The sequence below is a fragment of the Montipora foliosa genome, chromosome 6 (genome assembly GCF_036669935.1).
Source record: "Montipora foliosa isolate CH-2021 chromosome 6, ASM3666993v2, whole genome shotgun sequence".
Taxonomy (NCBI): Eukaryota; Metazoa; Cnidaria; class Anthozoa; order Scleractinia; family Acroporidae; genus Montipora; species Montipora foliosa.
In genome coordinates this window covers 49,362,894-49,388,478 of record NC_090874.1, presented here as the reverse complement: position 1 = coordinate 49,388,478, position 25,585 = coordinate 49,362,894, and the positions used below count along the sequence as shown (strand labels likewise).

The following is a 25,585-nucleotide window of genomic DNA, read 5'->3' as shown; positions in this document are numbered from 1 at the left end:
GCACCAAGAGGTTTTTCTCCGGGTGCTCCGGTTTTCCACTCTCCTCAAAAGCCAACATTTGACTTCATTTGCGTCAATTGGTAATTTCAGTTGACAGTGTCCCCTCCGATTAGTGTTCCAGCGCTAGAACGACTAGACACTTAAATAAAGTTCCTTTCCTTTGCTTTCTTTCTTTTTGCTCTTCTTTTCTTTCCTCGGTGTACAACATAACAAAAAAATACATAGCTTGTTTTTTGGTTGTCTTCAAAATTTTAGCTTGTACGCTGGCCACGCAAGTTCCCGCCAAACGTGTGTTCAAGCAGAGCGACATTTCGCGTATTGGCTAACATGAAAAGTTGGACGTACGTACGGACGGACGGTCGTACGACGACGTCTTAACAAAAACCGAAATTTCTCGCATCGATGGGTTACTACCGTGGCGCTCCGCATGCGCGCCTTCCTATTACAAGAGCAATGCATATTTCTTGTTTGAGTATACCTTTAACATCTCCTCGTGAATGCCAAAATGCGCGTACGAGCTGAAGTATGAATCATCATCATCATCATCTTCATCATTGTCCCAAGGAGTTCCCGTTCTAAAATAAATGCAAAAAGGAAACAAGATCTCAGCGGTCAAATGGGCAATGTCTTTTAACTGAGATGTGTGCATCTAAATTAATTTTTTTGATAATAATAATAATAATAATAATAATAATAATAATAATAATAATAATAATAATAATAATAATTTTGACTGATAAGATAGGGTGCTAATGCTTTACCAGTCCTACAACAAAGTATTTTACCGTAGCCCTGTGTTGTCACAAGTGATTCAAAAAATTTACAAGTTATGTTCAGCAAGTACCAGCCATCAAGACTGAACTACTACAGGACAGGATTGTTCCCATAAATCTTGTATAGGAAAGCAGTTCGGAGCAATGAAAAGGAAAATTCACATTTTGTTAAAATAGTCCCTCCCTGCTTTTACTCTAACAAGCCAGAATTGGGAAAGTTCGGTTTTAAAACAAATGGATTGTCTTGACAACCATTACTGAGAAAGGTTGGCCGTGATGGGATGACATCCACCCATGGAGAAGAGCCATAAGGACATACGGAAAATTAGTGGAAAAATCTGATTAGACTGCATTTATTCTTTTGTGTAATTCAATCCAGGGGGGGGGGGGGGGGTTCCTGAAACCCTTTCCCTATTTCAGACCAAAATCTGGGACTTTCCCTACCCTATTTCAGACCTATTTTATGACCTTAGTATTTCAGCTGTTGCATGGATGGTATAATAATTTGAGAAGGGATTTTGTTGATGGTCTTATTGCCTAACGATGATGAAGTAGCTTCTTCTGAGACTTGAGTGTACAAACCATACCCTATTTCAGACCAAAACGGCTAAAAAACCATACCCTTTGCCACTTTGCGGCTAGTCCATTTAAGGGAGTACCCTCCCTCTGGGAATTTAATATAGCTTAGTTCAAGTGTGCCCAATCTTACCTCTCCTCGCCATGCTGATTGTTAAGAAAAGCATTCTTTGCAACCGACCTATTAAATGTACGTATGTTTTCATTAATACAGTAAACACCCGCATAATTATAAGAACAAGTGGATTAAGAACATCAGGCTGAAATTTGGCCAATAAAGCACCATATAAATAAGAACAAATTCAGCCTGATAAATAAAACATGTTCTTAATATAAAGGGAACAAGCTTTAGGATAAGGAAAAAGTACAGTACAGTAAGTGATCAAAGCAATAAGGTATTCAGGACCATTACAAACTTTGAAATCTATTTTTAAAAGGCTTGTATGTCAATTTAAACTCTAGATAGTAATGTACAATTTAAAGTATTTGTGAAACCAATTATTGTAAGAACATTTTAAGAACACTTTCAGGCTGATTTCTTACTAAGCACCGCTTAAATGAGAACACAATCAGCCTGAAACCTGAAATCAGTGTTCTTATATGCAGATGTTACTGTATTGTTGTCAGACAGAGATTTAGACCAGTCAGATCGAACTGTGTAAATAATAAGATGCTCCCTAATTTTGATTAGCATTTCTGAGTATCCCCTTTACAGCTGTATTCTGAAATAATAACATCCACTACTATAACTTTCATAAGTTAAAGCCATGTGTCTCACCAGCAACATTGTGGATTTGGGAGAACAATTTAATATCAATTACCACCTTGGATTTATGAGGATAATTTATGCATGATAAAACAATTATTGGATTCGGTTTTCGCATGATCGAGATAAGTATCATGAGCTCAGCTTGGGCTGTCCGCCTCAGCCTTCGGCTTCTGCAGATAACACAAACTCTTGGGGAGTCAGGGTGGTTTAGTGGTCATCAATCGTGCCTCTCATCTCTGTGACCCAGGTTCAACTCTGGCCTCTGGTCGTATGTGGGCTGAGTTTCAGTCGATCTCAACCTGACTCCGAGGGTTTTTCTCCAGGTACTCCGGTTTTCCTCCCTCCTCAAAATCAACTCCCAGTCAATTACATCTGGCTGGGTTTGCGGTGCTTCCTTGATCACACATGGATCGTATGGCGATAGCCGTGGGCACCTTCACATGCATTCAATTTGATCCTGTTGAGCTGGTTGATCCTGAAAAGACCTTGTAGGGTGCGGTCAACTAAGTGCACATTTACATAATTTTACACTTTGGCCTTGATAATTATCACTATCATGTTCGACCTCATCCAATAATTGTTAAATATTATTTTTACATGACTGTATCATTATTACAGTACCTCAAATAAGAAATGTCTTCAAGTGCTCGAGCCAGATTTGCCTCTGCACAATGAGCACGCTCCTCAAGCTGCTGAAGCCTCAAAAGAAATTACATGGATTTTGAGAAAACCAAGGAAGAGTATAGAGAGGTAGGTAAAAAAAATGAATAATACCGGTAATGTTTTTGATGGTTTACTTTTTGAAATTTTGGAAATATTTTTCTTTGAGAAACTCACATCTAAAAGCAGCATAGGTAATTGTTGCACACACAGATAAGATGATGATGATGATAAAGACAGAAATGGGACTGTTCTAAAGCCTATTAAAATAAAAATACTGAGTACCAACTAAGACAAAGGAATTAAATGCCTCTGTCTTCAAACAATATTCTTGTTCTTATTATTTTGCAGATTTTCTTTCTAAGATACTTGAACTCAAGCACAATAGCATATGGTCCTTTTCTCAGACTCAAAAGATATGAAGACTAGTCTAAAATCAAGTCAACTAAACTAAACTGATGAAAACAATATTAATTTACAGCAAGGAAAATACCTTAGCTTCATGTCCATATACTGTGAAACTGGTATGCTTGCTGCAATGATTTGAAAGAAAACAGTTCATACGAGATTACAAGAAAAGATTTCCCCTCTGCCAAGCAAATTTATTTACCAATGGCTCTGGACTGCACCTCCCATGAAAACAACAAAAACTGGTGCTATTCTACAGCAAACCATTGTTGATGTTATGGTTCAGTTTTATATTAATTTTGGTTTAAAACTTGTTCAATTTTGACTTTGTCTTTGAAAGTCAGACACTCAGACAGATTCATAATCTGCTTTGTTCTTGCTTTTAATACAGAACAAACTCAAGATATCCAGCACAACTCTAAAATTAATTGGTGTTCGTGCAAGTTAGAAGACCAAGTTGAACACCTTGATCCAATTTAAAAACTGCCAATGCATGGTAACTATTATTTGCATCCAAAACAGAGCAAGCTTTATTATGTTTAGGATGGAGCATGTACAATTTGTACACTGTACCTTCTGGTTGGTTTCTTTGATTTAAATCATGACCAACTTCTACATCAGAATCATCATCAAAATCTGAAAGTAAGTCCAGCTATACATCACTTAAGCTGCAGTTTACCACTAAGTGATTGGCCTGCGTAGCAAGCACTAAAAGGCGACTCAAGCAAAGAGGGAAGCAGAGCGAGGGAAAGGGAGCTCCCTATCTCTCATCCTCTCCCCAGTCCCCTTCCACTTCACTCACTCTGCCTCCCTCTTTCTCTTCCCTTTTAGCACTTGCTACGCAGGCGACTAACTGATTAGCTCAGTAGGTAAATCCCTTAATTTGTCTACATGGATGGACACATAAAAGAATGCAATCACGATTCAAAAAAGTAATGGATGTAAAGAGTCTTCAGCCCTGGTCAAACAGTGCATAATATTTCTGATGACAGTCAATGCTGTGTAGTCACAGATAGTTGAAACACCCAGTCTTGGTTGATGTTGATCACCGACTATCATCAAATATAAAATATTATTTGCTTTGAACATGTTCAAATGCTTCAAGATTGTTGACAATGATTTATTTTTTGACAGGGAGGGCTCACGTGACAGTCATAAAAAGAATTTCAGACTGACAGTTTATGGCTTGTTCTTGACAATAACATTTAATGCACAGTAGGGCCATGTTCTACAAGACTCTGCTAAACTTTCCTAGACTATGGAATCCAGTAACTGTAAAACACTTGACTGCTAGTTAATGTTTTGAGGGAAAAATAAGCTCCCAAAATGATTGCCTGCTACTGTATCATGTACTATTTGACCAGGGCTTAAACAGGTACATGTCCCAGTCATGATTTGTCTTTTTAAACAGAGCATCTATGAGTCACCACTTGATTATTGCAAATAGTGTGCAACAAGCAAACTAATCTAAGAAGTGTATTTAACAAAATTGTCTTAGTCTGGTGCTTTAAAAGCAGTGGCAAATACAAGAGTACTGTCACTCAAAATATTTTGTTCTGCATTTTGAAAATTTAACTTCAACTGTTTGAGATATACCTTACGGGACAGCAACCTAATGACAAGAGAAAGATGGTGGTTGCTGCTGGGATGCTATTAACCCATTCACCCCTATTAAAGGTGGTCCCCATTCACCAGTAAAATCAGCTGGCATTAGACAATCGATAAGTCTCACTCTCAGGAGGGAAACGGTTAAAGGAATTGTCATTTTTTGTGGTGACTATAAATGCCTGTCCCGATTCGTAGGAGATGAGGGCTTTTACCACTAAGCCATTCCTGCTTCCCAGAAACCTAAAACATGATGTATTACATGTACCTCCATCATCTATAGGTATTAACCATTCTCAACAGGACTTGCACTGTTCATGAAGCTATCATGGTGAATAGACAAGAAGCAGTGTTTTCCTGTTGGTCATGTCATAGATGTTACAGCTGTATGGGTATAATAGACAGTCACATACTGATGGGGGCTGGCAGTGCCCAAAATTGGCATTGTTGATCGAAAACAAAGCATTCAAAGGAAGACTTCTAAATTATTCTGTTGACTGTTTATTCACTTTTCTACAATTTAAAAAATTAATAGCAGAGCTTCGCGCATGAGCACCATGAGTAAGAAAATAAGGTAACCCATGTGTTTGAGAAACTTTGGCTTTGGTCACCGTAAGACCATACGACCATATTAACATCCACCCTTCCATTTATGCCAATGTGACCAGCATCATGCAACAATATCTTAGGCTCAAGTTTACAGCTCAATGAGGTCAGCTGTTTTTTTGGAAGTTGACCGCTGACCTGGTATTGGGTCTCAATTGGATTGCAGGCTCAAGCCAGGTTAACTTATTGTAAGAATAAGTAACCTGGGAGCTCCACTTTTAGGTCTGGCTAAATCTACATATTATTAAATTACCTACCATACTGTAAAAGACCATCGCTTGGCAGTACTGGATGCAAAAATTCCTCATTTTCCCATGGAAAAGGTGGAGCAACAGAACTGAGGCTTTCAGGGGGAGGTTTCTGGTATAAATTAAAAGTCAGTTATAATGAATTACCATATTTATAGACTGTAGTCATAATTGCCAATAAATTATTCCTTAGTTTATCCTTGTGCTGGCTAATAAGACCAACTAGCCTTGTTTGCATGGACAAAATACAAAATAAATGCTGCTTTAGAGAAAGGCTAGTTGGTCTCATTACCACTAAGACAAAAGAATAACTTATTGGCCACCATTTATGAATATGGTCTACTGATGTCACCGAATTGTCAAATTAATCAAGGCAATCGACAGGGATCAAGAACAAAAATAAGATGTGATCAAAGGTTTTGCTGAGGAGGTTAATTCAAATCTTTCACCTTCAAAAGAACAAGTCAAGATCCGACTTCACAGAGAATGCAGAGGTTCAAAATCTTAAACTTTTCTGCATTTATACCTCAGACTAAAATAAAAAAATACCCTGATAAAGACGATGAGCCTGCTTTAATTCTAAAACATGTATTGACAAGCACCTTGCTACAGCTGTATAACAAAACTCCATTCAAAGATACAGCTGTACATACTGTAAAAATCTGCTTCACCACACCACATTCATAATAATAAGTATTATATAATATATAAAAATGAGAATTTACATGATTTTTGAACATGTCAATTACCAATATTATTCTTAGACAAGTTACCATTTTCCTTATGAAGTTTATTAGCTTGATACATCCATAGAAGTCCAGACCTGAGGGGAAAAATCAAAACATTTGAAATAAATTTTATGTGAATAAAACAACAATTTTTTTTTAAAAAAAATCATCTTACTGTACATTCTTGTTAGTTTTACAATGTCCACTCCATGAGTAGATGTACAATGTTTCAAAACTTTTTCAGCATTTTTAAAACACTCCTCACAAAACAAGCAAACTGTTGGGATATCAAGTTCCTCCTTATCCTTTTCCTCCCAATCATCCTCATTTTCACTTTCACTTTCTGAAAAAAATTACATCACAATAAGAACCGTATGTACATGTACAGGTTAAGAGTTAAAATAATAAGAGAGAAGTAATCAGATCGATTCAGCCCACAATGTAACCTAGCTCTGACAAATGTCACACTTGTAATAACAAGTTAAACTCAGTGTTGACAATCGTCTGGCGTTAGACAGAGTAAAAATGTATTACGTCTCACCCCTAGGAATCAACGAGTTAAGTGAAATTTGTCGAGCAAATTAAGTTAAATCAGTAAAAAGTCCCAAGGGCTGCACTGTGCAGCCCTTGGGACAGTCTAGCTATAGTAGACTCATAATTTCTCAATAGAACGAAACATGAAACTCACGGATAAAATAAACCAATGAAAACAGAAGAGCTACATCAATAAACTAAGAGAACAAATGCTGAATATCCTAGCACTGTTGCTTAGTATTTATTTTAACATGTCAAGAATGAATAAACCAGTACAATGCTGTACATGTCGTTCTTATTCAAAGACATGCAAAAAGTAGCGGGATATTAAGACTATCGTGCAACTTCAGTCCGGGAACATGTTTACAAACGATTTGAGTTTAAACTTTATCTCATTTTATTTCGATAAACGCCAACCTTGACCTGCAAAGAGGATCGATACAAAGCAACGGTCAGCAACGTGCTTACCTTCGTTCATTATCTCACGTTCGTCCGCCATCTTAAAACTGAGCCGCTGTTTTGTCTTATCAGCGGAATGGGGGATATTTGAGGGGCGCATAAATGACCATAAAACCGACTGTGCTCAACAAAACAAACATGGCGAAAGTAGGAGAGCTGTCAGAAAACGAAAAAATATTATTTTCTTATCTAAACCAAGGTATTGTTTTGTTTCATTATAATGTAAACTGTTTGCAGAATTTTCTTTTAGCTTGATTTAATTAAAAACCACTTTTTGATTTTTTTTTAAGGAAAGGATCAAGAGGCATTGAAGCTTCTGAATTGGGAGGATGTTAGAATAAACTGCTTAGACGAGGTGGGTAACATTTGCGCTTCACCCAGATCTTTTTTTCATCTCCTGTACTCGTCTCAACTCTTTATTGTATTTCATTTTATTTTCAATCAAAGTAATTCTAACGGGGCCTTTAGAATCGTTCTCGTCAATGTGTTTAGTTCTCGCGCGAGAGCATCGAATCGCGCGCTATAGAAGCATGTTAAATTAAGATTCAGACACTTCATAGCATTAAATTTTCAGCCAATTTTTATGCCAATCGCATACACATTTAAAATATAAATTATTTGACCATATTAAGAGAATTTGGTTAAGAGTTATAACAATACATATCAGTTTTCTATAGACCTCTTTAGCATTTCAGACCACTTGATGTTGCTCTAGAGAACAGATTCTTTTAAATGTTGTGTCTTATGCACGTGCACGTGCTACCCTTCTCCTCCTCCTTTGCCACCCCCTCCCCCTCCCCAGAAAGTAATATTCAAGTCAAGTGTTCCCCTTTATTGTTTGAAGAAATCACAAGTATTAGTGGATTGTTACTGGCTAACCCTGCATATTGATGATGATGATAACGATAATAATAATATTATAATATCAATAGCTACTCTAGTTTATCTTTCTAAGCACAAGTGCTCTATGTATTTGGAAAATGGTAACTCAAATAAAATCGCATGAAATCAAAAACAATTTTAACGCCATTCAGAGAGCCCATGCATAGGATGATTGTATATTTAATGGCATGACTCATACTATTTTTTTTTCTCTGCATGAATAACAAGGAGTAAAATATATCAAGTAATTATAAAAGGGTTGTACTAAGTAGTTGAGTCTTCTTTCTAGCATGGAATGACTCCATTAATGTGTGCGGCATATAAGGGCAAAGCAGAAATGTGTGAGTTGCTGATTGCTCAAGGAGCTGATGTTAATTCAAATTACCATGAACACCAGGTAAAACCCACTAATTTACTAAAAAGAATAGTAGTATTCCAAAGGTTTTTTTTTTAATCTTCTTTTTATTCAACTCAATCATATTAATTCAAAAATGTTATAATTTTGTTTCTTTTTCTACTTCCATTTAGTACACAGCATTGATGTTTGCCTGTCTATCAGGTAGGTTATACTTCGCCCCCTGGTCCTCCACTGGGGCTCTACCCCTGGACCTGCAGCATTTCCTGCAATAGTCAAGTTACTGGTGTGTTGTAAACCAAAACCCCCTCCTCTTCCCACCCCCCCCCCCCCCCCTGTCATGTGTGTTGCTATAGACCGAATGCATAAATGGTGGCCAAAAAAGCACTCTTTAGTTTATGTGCTAATTAGACTCACTAGCCTCGTTTGCATCTACAAAATACAAAAGAAATGTTGCTTGAGAGCGAGGCTAGTGAGTCTAATTAGCACAAAAACAAAAGAATACATTTTTGGCCGCCATTTATGCATTCGGTCTATGAAACGTTAACTTGGCATGTTACACATAAGATGCTGGTTTGCTGAATTAAACATAAGAATAGCCATGACTGTACTTCAGAAACACATTGAGGTTTTCAATGAATCAAGCTTTTAAAATGCCTACATGTATGGCCATCAACCTTTAGGTAATCCTAAAAATTCACAACCATCTTTTTCCACAAAAAAAAAAACAGAAGAAAAACTTGTCATATTTACATCATTCTATAGTGCATCCATCTTTTACATGTACATGACCTTGTGTCTGGAAACAAAAGTACAAAAATGGTAAGGGTATAATAAACAATTAGTTAATTTTTTTTTTTAATTTTTAACTTACTGTATAGGATCTGTGGATACCACAAGAGTCTTACTTGAGGCAGGGGCCAGAGTGAATGCTGAAAACAATCTTGGAAGAACCGCTGCCCAACTTGGGGCTTTTGTTGGTAATTGAATTTCATGTTGAATTAATTTTAATGAATGATATGATTACAACTTCAAATCCTGGTTGTCCTTTGGGAGCATGCTGCTGCAATTTAAGTGCATAATGACATTTTGACAAGAGCTTTCATACTCTATCCCTTGGTTCTTTGTGTAAACAAGCTCTTAAGCAATACATGAATGTGTACATGTAAGAGGTGCTGGTAAGTTAGAGTTGACAGATTTTTGATCATTTAAAAATAGCCTACTAATTGCCTTTAGACCTACATGAACTCACAAGCTCACTCCTTTGATGTTTATGGTGTTTCCTTCACAATTAATTCAAGTGACTCAGAGCCCTGCGCATGTGTCATGGATTTGATTCAATACTGACAGACATTTTGTTATTGTTGTTCATGCAGGTCAAACAGACTGTGTGAGCCTCATTAATAACTTCTTGTCAGTTGAAGACTTGGAGTACTATACAAAACCCCAAGGTACATGGAGCTAAATTGGCAGAAAAATTATGTGGCATGTTTCTTTTGCTACAATGTGGGAAACTACTGCAATACCACTGACTAGTACTTGGAAAAATAGATTCATTGACATTGAAATGTTGATCTTAGTTATTATTGGATATTGGCATTATTGGATATTGACCCCAGAACACACACAAGAAGTTGTTTATGTGTGAATGTGGAGCTGACCTGGTTGCATTCTTGTTTTTACATGTAATTTGCTCCTAGGCAAAGCAGTGCTATGATGCAACCTCCAGGTTTGTAAGTTTATTTTGCAAAGAAAGAAAGGACATGGTGACTGCTATGAGAGGCAAAAGCTTTGGTTGAATTGTCTGTTTTGGTGGACCTATTATCTTTTACAAATCATAGGGACTTCTCATGTGTAGTTTATAAAAAAATAGTTATTATAAATTGTTGAAATTTGATTGCATTGTAAATGACTGGGTTTTTTTTTTTTGTAATAATCGTGTTTGAATAACAGGCTTAGAGAAAGAGCCAAAGCTATCCAGTGCCTTGGTACCTGTGCTTCATAAGTTTGCTGTGTCTCAAAAACTGAGTCCCATCAAGGTACATGTACATGTAACATTTAATTTTCCTTTGCAATGTTTTTCTTAAGGACGGTGCCTACTAATTCAAAGGTATTTTTGTGCGTTTTACTGAATGTGCGGCAAGAGCAGATCTTAACGAGTGTTATTGAAATCCAAAAAGAAAATTGGGGGTAACCACGTATTTTTCGAAGATAATTAATCAACAGTATTTGTAAAAATCTTTAAAGTACAAAGCAATGTATGGCATTCTTTTCCAAAATATAAATTGAAGCTTTATTATTCTTTTTGGATACCAAGAGCACTTGCCAAGTTCTGCTTTCTCCGAATAGTTTTGAACTGCGCAAAAAATTAATATCCCTGTGTTAAAAAAGCACCACGCATAGGAAATCAGAGTATTTCGAGATGTGCAGAACGTATGCGCAGTAACAATAGTAGGCACCATCCTTTAACGAGGCTACAGATGGTATAACGTATTCTCCTACCCTGCAGCATTGTAAAACTATCCAATCAATAGCCATTTAAGGTAACAGTCGCGTTATTGCAATCATGGTTAGCCATTGGCCAGCAAGTTTGGAAAATGATAGTGAAGGTGAGGATAGTAAAATAAATGTCAGGTTTCAACTTAAGATAATTAATTTTGATTTCTCCATAAATTTTGCCTTGAGTTAGTTTTGTTCCCAAAAATAAAACTCACATCAAGTTTGTGACTTATACTGAGGCACACCAAAGCAAAATGAAAGGAAACCTCCCCTCTCACAACAAAAGAGTTGGTCATCGATTATTATTATTTATTTTTTTTGTAAATGTCATCGGCACTGTCATTTTAAATGTTCATATGCAATAAAGTTGCCTCTAGTAATTGTTATGTAGTTAGTTTGGTAGTGTATCACTTTAACAAATAGATTCCATGTTGCGTCTGTTAAGTGGAGAGATTAAGCATGGCATTTAGGTGAAACGGCAAACGCGGAACAGTGGGCTGCTTCTTGTCATAAAAGCATGGAAATTATGTTATTCGAACTCGTCTCTCTGTTTTGGAAAGTTACTTGATACCTGCTGCTAACACGCAAGAAAAGAGCCCATATCAAACAAATTTCTTCCATTTTTGGCAATACACAAATTTTAGTCCTACGTTTGTCGTTATTTAGCATCACGTTTACATCGGCTTGCCGTTTCACGTTTCACGTAAAACAGAGAGTTGTGACTTTATCTTCGCGTGACCTACGGTAACTCGAGTGTTTAGTTACTAAAAAGCAAAAACAAAACTAGGAGTCTTTTTGTTTGTAGAAAAAGACGCTATATAAAATGAAAATCCTTACCCGTCTAATTTGGGTTTCGATGAAGCTGTTTCGTCTGTCAACATGAAGAAAATTGCGGCAAGTAATTAAGTTATGAACTATCTGTAACCATGAAACCTTTATTTTTCCTCCTTTGGCATACCGAAAAAGGATTTTGGGGTCCTTTTTTCCGCAAACAACGTCTTATGTAGAAGAAAACGAGAAGAAAATTTCACATATGTACGGCAAACGCGAAAATGCCAACTTTCACGTAGAAGCGGCAAGCGGCAGCCGAAAAACGTAGAAACTGGCGGAAAAATCATGGTCACGTGGTCACTTACCGTTCGCGTTTCACGTAACCATGATGCTAAAGTTCTCTATTGTGATTGTCATAGATCACAGATGGCGTCACAATGTGGTAAGAACAAAAAAGTGGCTTAGGAGACGATAGCCGGGTGTATCACTGATGTTCTTATCACATTTTGACGTCTTCTGTGATCTATTACAGAACAGACGCGAGGCAACATGAAATCTATTTGTTTTATGTAATGAAGAAAAGAAGCCTTTTTATTTCAAAATCTTTCAAAGTCATTCGAAAGAGGTTACTTTCCCCGCTTGAAAAAGCTTGAAAAGGCACGAAAATAGCACATTGACGTTATCTACTGTCTACACAAAATAAAGCGGACTGATTGGTTGCTGAGTAATAAAGAACTGTAATTGGTTGAGAGAATCACGCCACTGGCATGATGACGTCAGCTGTGCGCCTGTCCTCTAATAGATCGTAGGTGAGAACCAATCAAAATGCGTGTATTATTGAGCTTATCATACTGCCACCTCTGGAAAATTTCAAGAAAACGAATCTCTTTCGTGAAAAAGCAAGAAAAAGATATAACTTGTCAAGACTTTTCCTCCTAAGACGGTCACTTGTAGATTTAACCAGGAAGCTTACGCAAGGACGACGACGACAGCGACGAGAAGGCTACAGAACAATCGGTTTGAGGACGGTGCCCACTGATTCAAAGGTATTTTAGCACTGTTTGTGAACATGCGGGAAAAGCACATCTTAACGAGTGTTATTGAAATCCAAAAGGAAAATTGGGGGTAACCACGCCTTTTTCAAAGAATTAATCAACAATATTTGTCAAAAGCTTTAAAATACAAAGCAATAATATGACGATCTCTTCCAAATTGAAGCTTAATTTTCTCGGGGGATCCAATTTTGTTTTTGCTTTCTATGCTTTCTCTGCATAGTTTTAAACCGCGCAAAAATATCCTTAAAAGAGGCGACTTTGCGAAAAACTTCGAAAAAAAGACAGCATGAATATTCTATAAATACAAAAAAAAACAACAATAGTTCATTGAGAAAAGAAGGTAACATAAAAATATGCTACACGCCAAACAAAGAGTTTAGCACTGATGGAGTTACTCTGACCACTCTGAGTGTTGAGGTTGGGCCTCAGTTCTTTGATAAATAGCATTTCGAAACGAGGCAGTCAAATTTCCCGTGGCACTTCTTAAAAACACGAAATTGGTCCTCATTAAGAAGATTTTTGTCACCGTGCACTTCCAAAAGGTGTTTTCCGATAGCTGAATACTTGTGTACAGCAATGCGTTGATGAAGGTGTCGGGCTGTATAACCGCGACATAATCTGCATCACACAGATCGCATGCAAATTTATAAACAACGCAATGCTGACTTACAATACAATACAGTACGGAACAACTTGGAGTAAATGTGAAGTTATTACAATAACAGAGAACATTTTTAAACAACGTTCTGGTAGCCGTCGTCGTCGTTCTTGCGTAAGCCCCCTACTATCTAACACCAGACGATTTTGCTAGTCAATGGAGTATCCCTTACATGTATTGCCAAACGGTCAAAGTTCTCTTTGTGATCATTTCAACTTTAAAAACCATTATTTTCCCCTGCTAGCAGAGGTCACTTTTCTTTTTGGGAAAAGAGACCTCCGCCATGCGTCGAAACTCGCTTTGATCCTAGCGCCGCTCACTACCTTGGTTGGAATTTATCAAACCGCATGCCCCGTAATATGTTTACAGACTGTGACTTGAGCCCGTGGTATCCTGCGCATTCCTTTACAGTAATTCCGCTGTTGTTAAGTGAGCCCACACGACTTGAAGTATCAGGTTAGGTTTCGGTCGCTAAGTAACGGCTGCGTATGCTCAACACAGTGAGTTTCGACCCATGGCAGAATTCTCTTTTTGCCGTACTCGTCACCCCAGCGAAGGCAAAAGAAAAGAGACCTGTACAAGCGGGAACATTGTTCGGGGGTATTCTAGAATGGACCAATTCGGCTAACTCAATGTTGTACCCAATTCAGATCCTTTGGGAATAAAACGTTTTGTTCCAAATATTTCCATATGAATGCTGCATTATCATGCAAATGCAATACACAAAGAATCTTAACCCCGAGAGATTTGAATTGGGTACAACATTGCGTTAGCCGAATTGGTCTATACCTGGCCACTGTTGTATTCTTTTAGCGGCATCCTTTGAAGAACGAAGCATATAACAATAAACACTTTTCATGTGCAAATTCATTGGACGGGTATTCTAGAATCTAGCCAGTTTTTTTTTTTTAATTTCTTGGACACCAGATAGCGATGCACCTGCAGGAAAACATGCTTCTTGTCGAAAATTCGAAACGTTTGGTGAAAGTAATGGAATTGCTGACTGAGGCAAATGTGAAAGGGAAGGAAATGAACGAGGTTTTGGCAATGAAGATGCATTACCTTGGATTTGCTTTGAAAAAGTGTGCTCGCTGGCATGATGGTTTGGAGGGAAAAGACGGAATTGAAGGCTTCATTAAATAGTGAGTAACTCCGTTAAAAAAAGACCGTGTGCATGTTGTGGCTCAAAGATTTTCAATTTTGATTTTTCTGTCTAATTTTACCGTTGATTTTCTCGATTTGAAGCAAAGGGTAAATCAAAATTAAACTAAATGTGGGTCCAAACTATGGTAAATAGGTTTGGTGAAAAGGAAACTCTTGATTAGGCAGCAACTGATATACAGTAAAATTATTTCCCCTGAAACTGATTTAAGCTTAAGGAGGCTTGAACCAGTTTCAATGCTTCCATGTGACGCTCTTATTGGAAGGATTGGCACCACAACGTTACATCATGTATTGGCAATATTGTGGTACCAAATGAAACACAAATTATTGCTGAACTATTGTGACGTAATGTTTTACCGTGGCAACGGGCAAGCCCTGTAAAAACAACCTTTTTTTTTTCTTTAGATGCTTATGTCTCAAAAACGACCTTGGCGACCCCCATTTTTTATTTTTGAAAAGTCATCAGAAGGGCATGATGAAACTTTCTGCAAAGCTTTAAAAAATTCTGTGTAGTGGATTAGAGCCACCTTAATTTTGTGATTTTCTAAAGGTAGCTCTGAATCCTCCAGACATCACTTTTCAGCTATACAAAAGGAGGGTCACCGAGTTCGTTTTTGAGATATGAGCAACTAAATCCAAATATAGGGTGTTTTTGTTAGGCTTTCCCGTTGCCAAGGTAACTAAGTACATCACAATACTGATCACATCTTGTTTGGAAATAATCGGTGTTTCATATGGTACCATAACACTGCTGTTATGTGATACAGTGTTGTAGCGTTATTCGATCTTAAACAGGGAGTCTTCTACGTGTTGAAACCCTTTCGAGCCTCCTTTACTGTACGGTTCCCCATGGAAGGTCCCAATTAGCATAATTAATATCACGCTCTGATTTGCGTGCTATGATTGGCCAATTCCTCGGGACGTAGAACGCGCTAAATTTATAAGTTTGTTTTGTCGCTTGATTCAAATATCTGAAGAGAAAACAAATGTCTTTCAACCTCGTTTTCTCGGGCTGTACGTAACAACTGGGAAAAACGTGGACTATCCACAAAACTTAATTGTCAGATAGTCCTTTCCCCACCAATAGGTGGTTTTCACGTTACGTCATCGCCGCCATGTTGGTGGACGAAAACAAAAGATCTCTCACTAATTTAGCTTCTTTTGTTCGTCCACCAGCAATTGTACATTGCAACATTGTTATCTGTGTCTCTAGAGATTGATTGCAAACCACTATTCTCCACCACAACGGCAATGATCACCTTATCTTCAGTGAACAGGTCGCACATCGATCGACAGTCCCAGTTGTTCGTTAGTTTGTATTTTAGAATGACGAACTTCAAAACCTTCACTTTGGCAAATGTGATTCACGTAGCATTGTTGACAACTGAAGAATCAGGAGAGTCAGCGACTTGACGCTTGGTGGCGACTAATTGGAGAGCTTAAGCACAGACGTTTTTGAACCACGGACGGAAACCGGAAGTGAACATTTCGCATGCCGGTACAGTGGTCTCTGCCAGGTTTTGAAGCTAATCGTCTCTAATAGTGAAAAGACACTTCACAATATAAGCGTGGACACAACTTAAGTAGGAAATCAGCTCACTTCCGGTTGCCGTCTGCGGCCAAAACTTAAAGGGGCAGTGTCACTTTTTTTAGTCAAACGTCAAAACACTAAAAGACCCCCTGGCATCAATGAAACCCAAAACAAATGCTGTAGTTTTGTTGCCAATAATCACTGAAGTGCACTGAAGCTATTCTTTGTTGTTTGCAGCCAAGGATGGAGGGGATGGAAATAGATTGAAACTTGAAAATATTGGCCAGTTTTTTCAAGTTTGGAGGCAGTGTCTTCAGGAAGACACCAAAAATTAAATATGAATAGCTGTTTGTGCCATAAATATATTTCTTATCTTGTCAGTGGGTTGTCAGGAATGTTGTATGTGTGAGCTTAAGAGCTAATTTAGATTTTTGCCCATTTTTGACCTAAAAACAGCAAATAAAGCATGACAGTGCCCCTTTAAGCTCCCTGGCGATGCCGAGATTACCTTGACTTGTCGCGAGGTGAACGTAAACCGGCATTAGGTCTTTGGTATTTAGTATTACTGGCATTCGTAATAACTATTGTAATCTGAAAATTTTAAGAAGCTTGTCAATAGGTCAAAATTTTTTGTTAAACAAGCGAAGCATTTTACCTATTTTCTGAAATTAGAGGTAATTGTTTTTCTTTTCTATTTTGTTAAAGAGAATCGCAGAATGCCCTTGTTAAGATTTCAACCTTGGGCTGGCAAACGTTTTCATCTTTCCGTCCAATTTCTTTTCCAGTCTAGCAAAAGGAAGGTCCACGGATGGATTTTTCATCAATGAAGAAGAACTTATACGTCAAGCAATCAAGGAATTTGATTACCATGAATGCACCATATTTAAGCAGCTTGTCCAGACGATAGCACCGAAAGAAAAGGTAGGACCCTTTACTTATACTAGTCCCCAGGCGCCAGTTGTTCGAAGGATGGATAGCGCTATCAAATGGATAACTCAATTGTTTTTACTATTTTTTTATCCGCGGGATAGTGATTTATCCAGTGGATAGCGTTATCCATCTTTTGAATAACTGGGGCCTGGGGCCCGTTTCTCGGAAGTTCCGAAACTTTACGGGCCATTTTCGGGTGTCACGATTCCCTTTGTATCTCAAAAACGGGGAGGATTTAAGTCGTCAAACTTCACAGTTATTTTTCTTTTTGTTACCTTAAAAACACGTTAAAGGATCGGCTTTCCAAAACAAGCGGTTAGCACTTCCACAAATGGCTTTTCGGGCCCGAAAAGTTTTCGGGACTTTCGAGAAACGGGCCCTTGAACCGCTTCCGAACTTGTAATCGGAACGTGCGTGTTTTTCCTGAGGATGCCTTTGTCGTCATCAGTGAAGACATCTCTTCATAGACAATAGGCTGATTTAGCAACAGAACGGGAACGTCAGTGGCGACGTCGCGCGCAGCAAAACTACCAATGAGAATTTAGAATAGAGAAGAAAAGAGTGGAGTCTATTCTATTCTGAATTCTCATTGGTGTTTTTTCTGCGCGCGCCGTCGCCACTTTATAATGCGTTGTACGTCCTGGTCGTCTCGTGAAGTCTTACCTGACGTTTTACTCCATTTTCGCGCCATTACTGTTCTCTGTATATTTGATCATTCATGTTCCATTCCGAATAAACATGAATGCAAATGTGTTCAATTGTGACAATTGCCTTCTTAATTTTGGGGGAAAATTGTCTTTAAAGTTTCTGTTAAGTTTTTTGCCTGTTGACAATTTACTTCGGAAACAAAGGATGTACTGTAAGTGAATAAAGTCTTTTTTTGATACGTTTGTGGTATTTTTCATCTTTTTTGTCAGTTTGTTTGTTGGTTTGTTTATGTAAATTAATTATTTCGTTCTCAGGGGAGAGACCCAACAGCTCTTGCAGTTTTGACACAGAGTATAAACGGACTAAGATGGTGAGTATTTTTACAAATTGAACTGTGATTTTTCGTCTTAAGGGTCGGTATATTCTTTGAAAACCGTTGTGTATTTCTATGCCGGTATTTAGATTAAGAGAAGGAGTGGAATCAGTAAGGTTTGCTTAAAAAACATTTATTCCTTTAAGGTAATTGTTATAGTGGGTGTTGCCCGGACTTTAAAGCCAATTGATAAAATAGTCTCAAAAGAGCGCGTCTTCGGTCCATTTGGAGCAAACAATGTTTTGTTCATTCCGACCATTCTGCTATCAGAAGCAGAATGACGCAATACGTTTCCGTGTATCTAACAAACGGGCGTAATTCTATAAAAATAGATAGTTCACTGTATCCCCACCCCGACTAGTCTCCTTGTCCCCCTTCCGTAAAAAGCGCGCTTTCAAGGTAACGCCATCTTACGAATTTGCAGCTGTTGTTCAAACCGTATAATTTTGACTCCACTATCCAATCAGACACAACACGACTAACTCAATCACAACACAACTGTGTAGATACATGGGCATGTAGGACAGCAAGCGCCACAAGCCGGTTTATTTTGCTTACCATATGCATACAAACTCCGCTCTAGCATAACAGTACGTTAGCATATTTGATGGTACTGACCTCCTAAAAACTTGCTAAAGGAAAAGTACACTGGGCATCTGCCGGATACGAAAACCCAAAACCCTTCGGGAATAAGGGAACGTATTCTCCAAACCCTATGCATGTGCCACTACCCCATGGAGGCTAAGGGGAAAATTTAACAAAAAAGTAGGCGAAGAAAGCTGAACCTAGACTGATTCAAATCCCTAACGGTTCATTATTTGTACGACAAATTACCCATAATCCCCACCAGACAACCGGACCCAGTCCTCTGGTCCGTGCCGGCAAAATATCCATTTCTGCCAATTTCGCAGGCTAATACTGTCAGAAATAGCATCTTACGTAACCTATGTACAGCTGCTCTCTCCCCTCAGAGCAAAATCGTAGAAGGAGAGAGGGGAGGTGCCACTCTTCACGCAGCTTCCTCTTGTATTGGCTATTCCTGTCAGTAGTCTCTGTGGTTACTCTGGATAGCCATTACTCTGTATAATGTAATAATAATAGCTTTTAGTGCGAGTAAAAATAAAGCTTGTTGTGCAAATATAGTTTGTTGTCATTGTGTTGTATCACAATTTTTTTCTTTTTCAGCAAAATGCCACTTTCATTTAGTTATCACTTGTTGATGTTCCCAAAATTAACTTGATGAAGGAAGATCTTACGGGTGAGAGTAGTCCTTAGAGACTTGGCTCCTAGAATGACCTCCTTTCAGGTTGTCGAAGTGCCACTAACAGAAGTCCTTCAAAGCACTGTTTTCACCCAGAAGATCTTACACTTCCATCAAGTTTTGATATGACTCCTGGGTTGAAACCATTTGTTCCTTTAATGTTACCAAGTCTAACTTGTATCACTCCGTTCGACCAGCCTCTTGCTTTCACCGACCGATTATCCGACCCCAGACTGTCGAGGCTGAACTAATTGCGTAAAGTTCAAAGTGCCCTGTTGTAAAAAAAATCATCTCCTTTTTCCTTCAGATTTTGAAAGTGTGTTTGCTGAACACCTGACTCGCAAAATTTTGAGCTTTTATTTTTATCCAAAGGCCGTTTACTTTGAGTGTAAGTTTTGGATTTCACTCACGTTCAAAACTGACCGATTGGACCTCGGAGGTTTGGATCCAGGGAAAAATGACGTCAAAGGCTTACCAGCTTAAAATAGCCCTTATTCACGATAGCCTCCATGTTGGTTTTCAAATTGTCATGCAAATTAGCCATGTGTTATGCTGGGGGGCAAACATTGGAATAAAGGCAAATTGCGGAAAATCGGCTCGTCGAAAACATTGAATTAACATTGCTAAAAGTACATTTTCGAATTTAGAATTGAGTACCTTTTACAATAATTTTATATCTTTTGATTGCCTCCGACATTTTGACTTTCTCTTTCGTTATCTGCTCAATTTTCACTAAAAAAACATCGAAGTAACTTGTGTAAGCATTCTATTTTACTCCTTAGGTGATAAACATTCAATGAACGTGAAACAAGTAATCTGTGTGGCTAAGATGTTCGTTATAACCTCTCGAACTTGTGTTGTTTGCCCCCTCAGAAGTGTGCAGCTAATTTGCATGATAGAGGCAAATCCAACATGGTGGCTATCGTGAATAAGGTCTATTTCAGCGTGTGAATGTAGCTTATTACATATGCAAGACGCGAGTTTAAAAGTCCCAAAACTCCCGTTCTGCTCTTATGGCGGACCATTAAATAGGAAAATTCCAGTTAAAATAAACAGGTGTCTTTTTGAAAGCAGGGCTGAAAACTTTGGTCGCTTAGTGTTTAGTTAACAGTTCAGAAATCCAAAGAAAAATAAGAATTGATTTTTTGGTCACAGGGGCACTTTAAATTCCTTTCGAGTGATAAATAAGTGTTCAGTAGACGTTGTTTCGAAGCCGGCAGAGCAAACTGGAGGAAATTCAATTACTTGCTGTCCTCGGCTTTGTCTGTTGGATTACAACTTGCCGTAGACTTGGAATCTATTCCAGTCCTCATATCACCAATGGTTTTATAAAACGGTTAACGGAACTGACTTGTTTCCCCCAATGGAAACAAGACAACAATTCCATTTCCGACAGTTCTCGAACCCATAATTTCTTGTAAACATTCCAATATATCCCTAAAGAGTTGCGCCTTTTAAAGGGCAACTGAAGGCAAAAAAGTAAGCATTCAGTTTTATTTAAACTTTATACCATGCACAATAATGTCATAATGGCATAACCGTCGTTTTTCCACCTAAAAACGCCCCATACAGAAGCAGTGTTTAGACTGATGTTTGTCTTGAATATTGAAACCGCACTGAAAGCGGTAAGCGGTAAGCGGTAAAAGCCCAACTTCGAACGTAATTTTCTTGCAAAAAATAGGAAACGAGAAGAAATAACTACACAAACTTAACTTTACTTATGTTAAGCTTTCCAAAAAAAAAAGTTGGAAAAATTGCTTATTTTGGCCTTCAGTTTTCCTTTAAACATCAATAGTCGCATAGGTCGGTTGTTTTTTAATAAGGCCTGTTGCTGGGGTAACATGGCACTTGCACGTGTTGTGCATACTTTGTCAATATTGTTTTTATCATTCAAGGAAGTAACTATACGATTCTCTTTAAATTTAAATGGTAAAAGATTTTTTTCTTTTTTAGTGCGGATTTTAGCGATTGCTGTAGTGTTTGCACTGAAAAAAGAAATGTGAAAAAGTGTTCTGCTTGTAAAATGGTAAGTTTGCTTTGCATTCAGCCCAAATTTCCGGAAATTTTGGTTGGCATCAAATAGAACGGTCCTCTGAAACTGGTCCACTTTGATCGGTATGACCAGTCGGACCAAAATATCGGTTTTTCTTGGAAGGAATTATTGTTTTCTTCGTCTCAGGTTCAAAACACGATCACGTAAAACGCTCTGACTGGCGCGAAACTTACACGAACGTGCTCACTGTGGCTTGGGTCGGAATAGCCCACTTTCAAAATTATAAAATTCAGTCCTAAACAAAAGGCATCATCTCGAGGCTCTGGGGAACAAACTCATACAAATCCTTATATTTATTCCCCAGAGCCTCGATATGATGCCTTTTGTTTAGGACTGAATTTAAAAAATCAAAAGTGGGCTATTCTGCAACTGGAAAGTGCCGTTCTTTTGGAAACATGAAATTTCCGAAATTTCACACTGAATATTTTGTTGATTGGAAAGCGCCCTGTGTAATTGTGAACTATGAAGTATGGCTAATTTTATTGGGAGAAAGAATACTTAAGAGAGAATAACAGGGAGCTAAAGGGAATGACTGGTAAGAATTATAATAAAGGGGGAGCGGGTTGGGGGTAGGAATAATTGTCTCCCTAGCCATAGCAAATCTTTACCAAGACAACTATCAGTCGTACTGTGCCATTTGGTTCCTACTCTCTCCATTTCTGCATCGCAAATGGTGGCCCCCAGGTGCGAGCAAGATGCCCTGGTGGCTTTCAACAAAGAACTGAAATTCCTTTTCTGTGTGCTAGACCAAGCTGCCCAAGTTCATTTTGCGAGGCTGAGGTTTTACTCTTTGTTAGAGGTGCTCTTTTACGACGTTGTCCACTCAATGTACCCGAAGACCTTGCATGTTTCAGTGAATAAGCATCCGTATTTTACTTTGTTCCGTCAGGTTGGTTATTGCAGTGTGAGATGCCAAAAGTTGCACTGGCCTACACATAAAAAATTTTGCAAAGAGTTGGCAAAAGAGTACGAGAGGCAACTTGCTGCAAAGCTTGAGGAAGAAAAACTAGAAGAAATAGACAAATCGAGAGACGAGGAAACGAATCAGATCAATGGAGAACAGAAAGAGGCACGTGAATTTACAGAAACTAATAAAACAGCGACCCACCAGAATGACGATATGAGAGTGTCAAAATCTGATCCCGCTGATGAAGCGCCGAAAAGTGTTTGTGGAAAAAGCGTTTGATATTGTGCCACTCATCAGGAATTGGCAGATTTGTCTCTTGTGGATATTCCAAGAACAAGACTTTCATTGATCAGTAAACGGGTCGTAGCTCTTGTTGGATGCTGTTCTTCATTGGCTTGTAGTGTCATCACGCTGCTTTTTATTTATTTTATACAGAATCAATGATTTTCGTTGTTTCTTCTAGTATTCTTTTAACTAATCGCAGTGACGATCCGACTGAATTATTTGAAAATTCGTTTGCGATGAGAGATGGATAGCCAGTGAAGCAAAAATACAAAGAAAGAAGTAAAATCAAAATGTGTTTTAAGGATCTGGAGAATGCCATTGGGGGACTGAAGTGACATTGGTTTTAAGTCTCCAGCAAATGAAAAGCCATGAGTGTTAAAACAGCCTAAATGTACCAGACTTATTGATATCTATGCGTTAACATTACTTTCACTTCTGATCGGCTATGAGAGATGCAATGTCAGGAAACACAGCCCAAAACGGAAGAGCGAAATGTAATCGTTTGGGGCCCGAGGGCAATGAAGGATTAATTTCACGCGTATTTTCAAAGGCTTCACAAAAAAAATTGAAAATACAATTGAAATTAATCCTGAATTGGACGAGGGCACATTGCGATTACGTGTTTCAGCACATAATTTTATGATAAAGGGCAACATTATTGAGCCGGGAAGCCCGTTCAATGCCGCGATTATTCATAGTTCGTTAAAAATTCATTACCCTCGAGAGACGTCATTAGCTATTATATAAGACCTCACTAAATATGAGCATGTGCTAGTTGGCCGAAGTCAGCAACGAAAGAAGAAGCTCCCACCAGCCCCACCCTTCTTGTTTTGTTGACTCCGTCTCCTCTGTCAGCTCGATAGGGGAGGCTATTCCCCACCCCTTAATGCTAATGACAAAACAAGAGGGATAATGTACAACAGACAATCAAGTTAACTGACCAATCAGTTCAATGAACACTCAAATGTTAAATTAAAACACGCGTTCATTTGGTTAATGTTCAATTCAATAAATCGTTGCCGTCAACAGAAATAGCGCTTAAAATCGGCGATGCTATGGCAATGGCAATAGAAGTTAAACTTGGAACGAAGAGACCAAAAGAAAAGGAGAGCCGAAGACATGAAAGAAAGCGAGAGGAGCAGAAGTTGTAAAAGCGAATGCAATAATTAAGGCGACCAGTTGCAAAAACTGGAATATAATCAAAAGGAGTAAACTTAAAGTGCCCCTGTGACCAAAAAATCAATCCATACTTTTCTTTGGATTTCAAAACTATGTTAACAAAACACTAAGTAACCCACGTTTTAAGCCTTGATTTCAAAAAGACACCTCGAGCTCTTTATTTTAACTGTAATTTTCCTATTTAATAGTCAACCATTACTAACATTATGTTCTTGAGAGAGCTGGATTGGGGAGAAAATGACGTCAAAGGCTCACTAGTTTAAGAATGCGATACGTGTGTACGCCACAGAATTAATATGCAGCACGGGGGTTTTGGGCTTTCAGACTTTTAAACTCACGCTTTGCATATATAATAAGCTGCGTTCACACGCTGAAATTTTAAGCTAGTGAGCCTCTGACGTCACTTTTCCCTGGATCCAACCGTCTGAGGTCCAATCGGTCAGTTTTGAACGTGAGTAATGTCGGACCGTGAAATCAAAAACTTACACTCAAAGTAAACGGCCTTTGTATAAAAATCAAAGCTCAAAATTTTGCCAGTCAGGTGTTAAGCAAACACACTTTCAAAATCTGAAGGAAAAAAGGAATTGGTGTTTTTGATCACAGGGGCACTTTAAAGGGAAGCTTAAGAAGCAGGAAGAATATTAAACGAATCCGGAATAACTGCATGTTACAGAATGACGAAGGCAACTTTTACAGGAAAAGAGATGAGAGCAAGAATCCATTACCGAAGAGCAAGATTCACCGAAATTGGCCTAGTCCCCAGTGGAGGCAGTGTGGTCCAGTGGTTAGGGCGTTTGCCTTGAGACCCAGCGGAGATCCCGGGTTCAAGACCCGCTCTGATCACGCGTTGAATTTGTTCCTGGTAGTCCCTGGTTCAACTTCCCAGGTGCACTTGTAAATAGCCGACTGGTATGCCTCCGACCTGTTGGGATTCTTAAGAGTTGTTGTTGTTGTGTTCTGTTGTTTCGTTGATTGTGTTTCATTGGCCCTGAAAAGCCCTTTTGGGGAGCGGTCAATTAAGTATGTATTGTATTGTATCTGCGTCAGAAAAGTGTCTATTTTTAAACCAAGTTTCCGGGAAAAGAAACAATAGACCAAATCGGTCAAGTCAATTTTGTACTCACTTCAAACCCTTTGGGAATAAAGCGTTTTGTTCCAGATATTTCCTAATCATTGGAATGGGGATGCTAATGGTACAACATTTTGTCCATTCTTTATTTTCCCGCAAAAGTTGGTTTAAAAGTAAACACTTCCCTGACGCTCATGGGGACAAACCTGATGCCAGATTCTTACTCTTGAGTAATGGGTTGATGAGAGATCAAAAGACACGAGGGAGGATAGATTCTAACGATGGATAACGGTTCATACAGGTCTGGGCGACCACACGGCAAGATGAAATCACATCCCCGCAAAAAAATGGATAAAACGCGGTAAAAGAAAAGTCAACGAAAAGATTCACCATTAAAGAATAGGTGAAAAAGAGCTGGGAAAGACGAGGATTCCAAAACGTTCTCATCTACCTGGACAAAGTTATTAATTAAGTTAACTCTTGGTATACCAAGGGGGGTAGTATTTATTTGGTACCAAAACAGGTAAGTTTACAAAAATGCTAATCAAGCAGAACCTCCACCAGCCATACAGAGCCAGAAAGTGCAAATGATCACCGGC

At 38.4% G+C, this 25,585-nt stretch overlaps 2 protein-coding genes across 3 annotated transcripts in view; one reads left to right on the top strand and one right to left on the bottom strand.

Moving 5' to 3' along the window:
• LOC138007601 (protein arginine N-methyltransferase 3-like) overlaps window positions 1–7,412 on the bottom strand; it is a 21,575-nt gene extending 14,163 nt beyond the window's left edge. Inside the window, exons 1-9 of the mRNA XM_068854607.1 lie at window positions 7,376–7,412; window positions 6,549–6,716; window positions 6,419–6,468; window positions 5,655–5,757; window positions 3,760–3,822; window positions 3,272–3,311; window positions 2,740–2,817; window positions 1,483–1,530; window positions 479–575 (exon numbers count right to left, since the gene is read on the bottom strand). Of these exons, the coding sequence (XP_068710708.1) occupies window positions 479–575; window positions 1,483–1,530; window positions 2,740–2,817; window positions 3,272–3,311; window positions 3,760–3,822; window positions 5,655–5,757; window positions 6,419–6,468; window positions 6,549–6,716; window positions 7,376–7,406 (678 nt within the window). The 5' untranslated portion in view covers window positions 7,407–7,412. The remainder of the gene's footprint in view (window positions 1–478; window positions 576–1,482; window positions 1,531–2,739; window positions 2,818–3,271; window positions 3,312–3,759; window positions 3,823–5,654; window positions 5,758–6,418; window positions 6,469–6,548; window positions 6,717–7,375) is intronic.
• A 76-nt stretch (window positions 7,413–7,488) lies between these two features.
• LOC138007597 (ankyrin repeat and MYND domain-containing protein 2-like) lies at window positions 7,489–22,899 on the top strand. 2 transcript variants are annotated; one of them, XM_068854601.1, is made up of 12 exons: window positions 7,489–7,565; window positions 7,657–7,721; window positions 8,538–8,645; window positions 8,777–8,807; window positions 9,485–9,583; window positions 9,980–10,054; window positions 10,557–10,642; window positions 14,514–14,728; window positions 17,067–17,202; window positions 18,174–18,229; window positions 21,447–21,519; window positions 22,436–22,899. In XM_068854601.1, the coding sequence occupies exons 1-12, from the start codon at window positions 7,505–7,507 to the stop codon at window positions 22,730–22,732; spliced, it is 1,302 nt and encodes a 433-aa protein (XP_068710702.1). In that variant the 5' UTR covers window positions 7,489–7,504; the 3' UTR covers window positions 22,733–22,899. The 2 variants fall into 2 exon arrangements, with proteins under 2 accessions (XP_068710702.1, XP_068710703.1); XM_068854602.1 differs by having other exon boundaries at window positions 7,497–7,565; window positions 7,662–7,721.
• Window positions 22,900–25,585: the final 2,686 nt, after the last annotated feature.

Coding starts and splice junctions, on each gene's coding strand:
- LOC138007597 (XM_068854601.1), top strand. CDS start 7,505: ATGGCGAAAGTAGGAGAGCTGTCAGAAAACGAAAAAATATTATTTTCT. Junction 7,566..7,656: donor ATTTTCTTATCTAAACCAAG/GTATTGTTTTGT, acceptor TTTTTTTTTAAG/GAAAGGATCAAGAGGCATTG. Junction 21,520..22,435: donor AGTGTTCTGCTTGTAAAATG/GTAAGTTTGCTT, acceptor TTGTTCCGTCAG/GTTGGTTATTGCAGTGTGAG.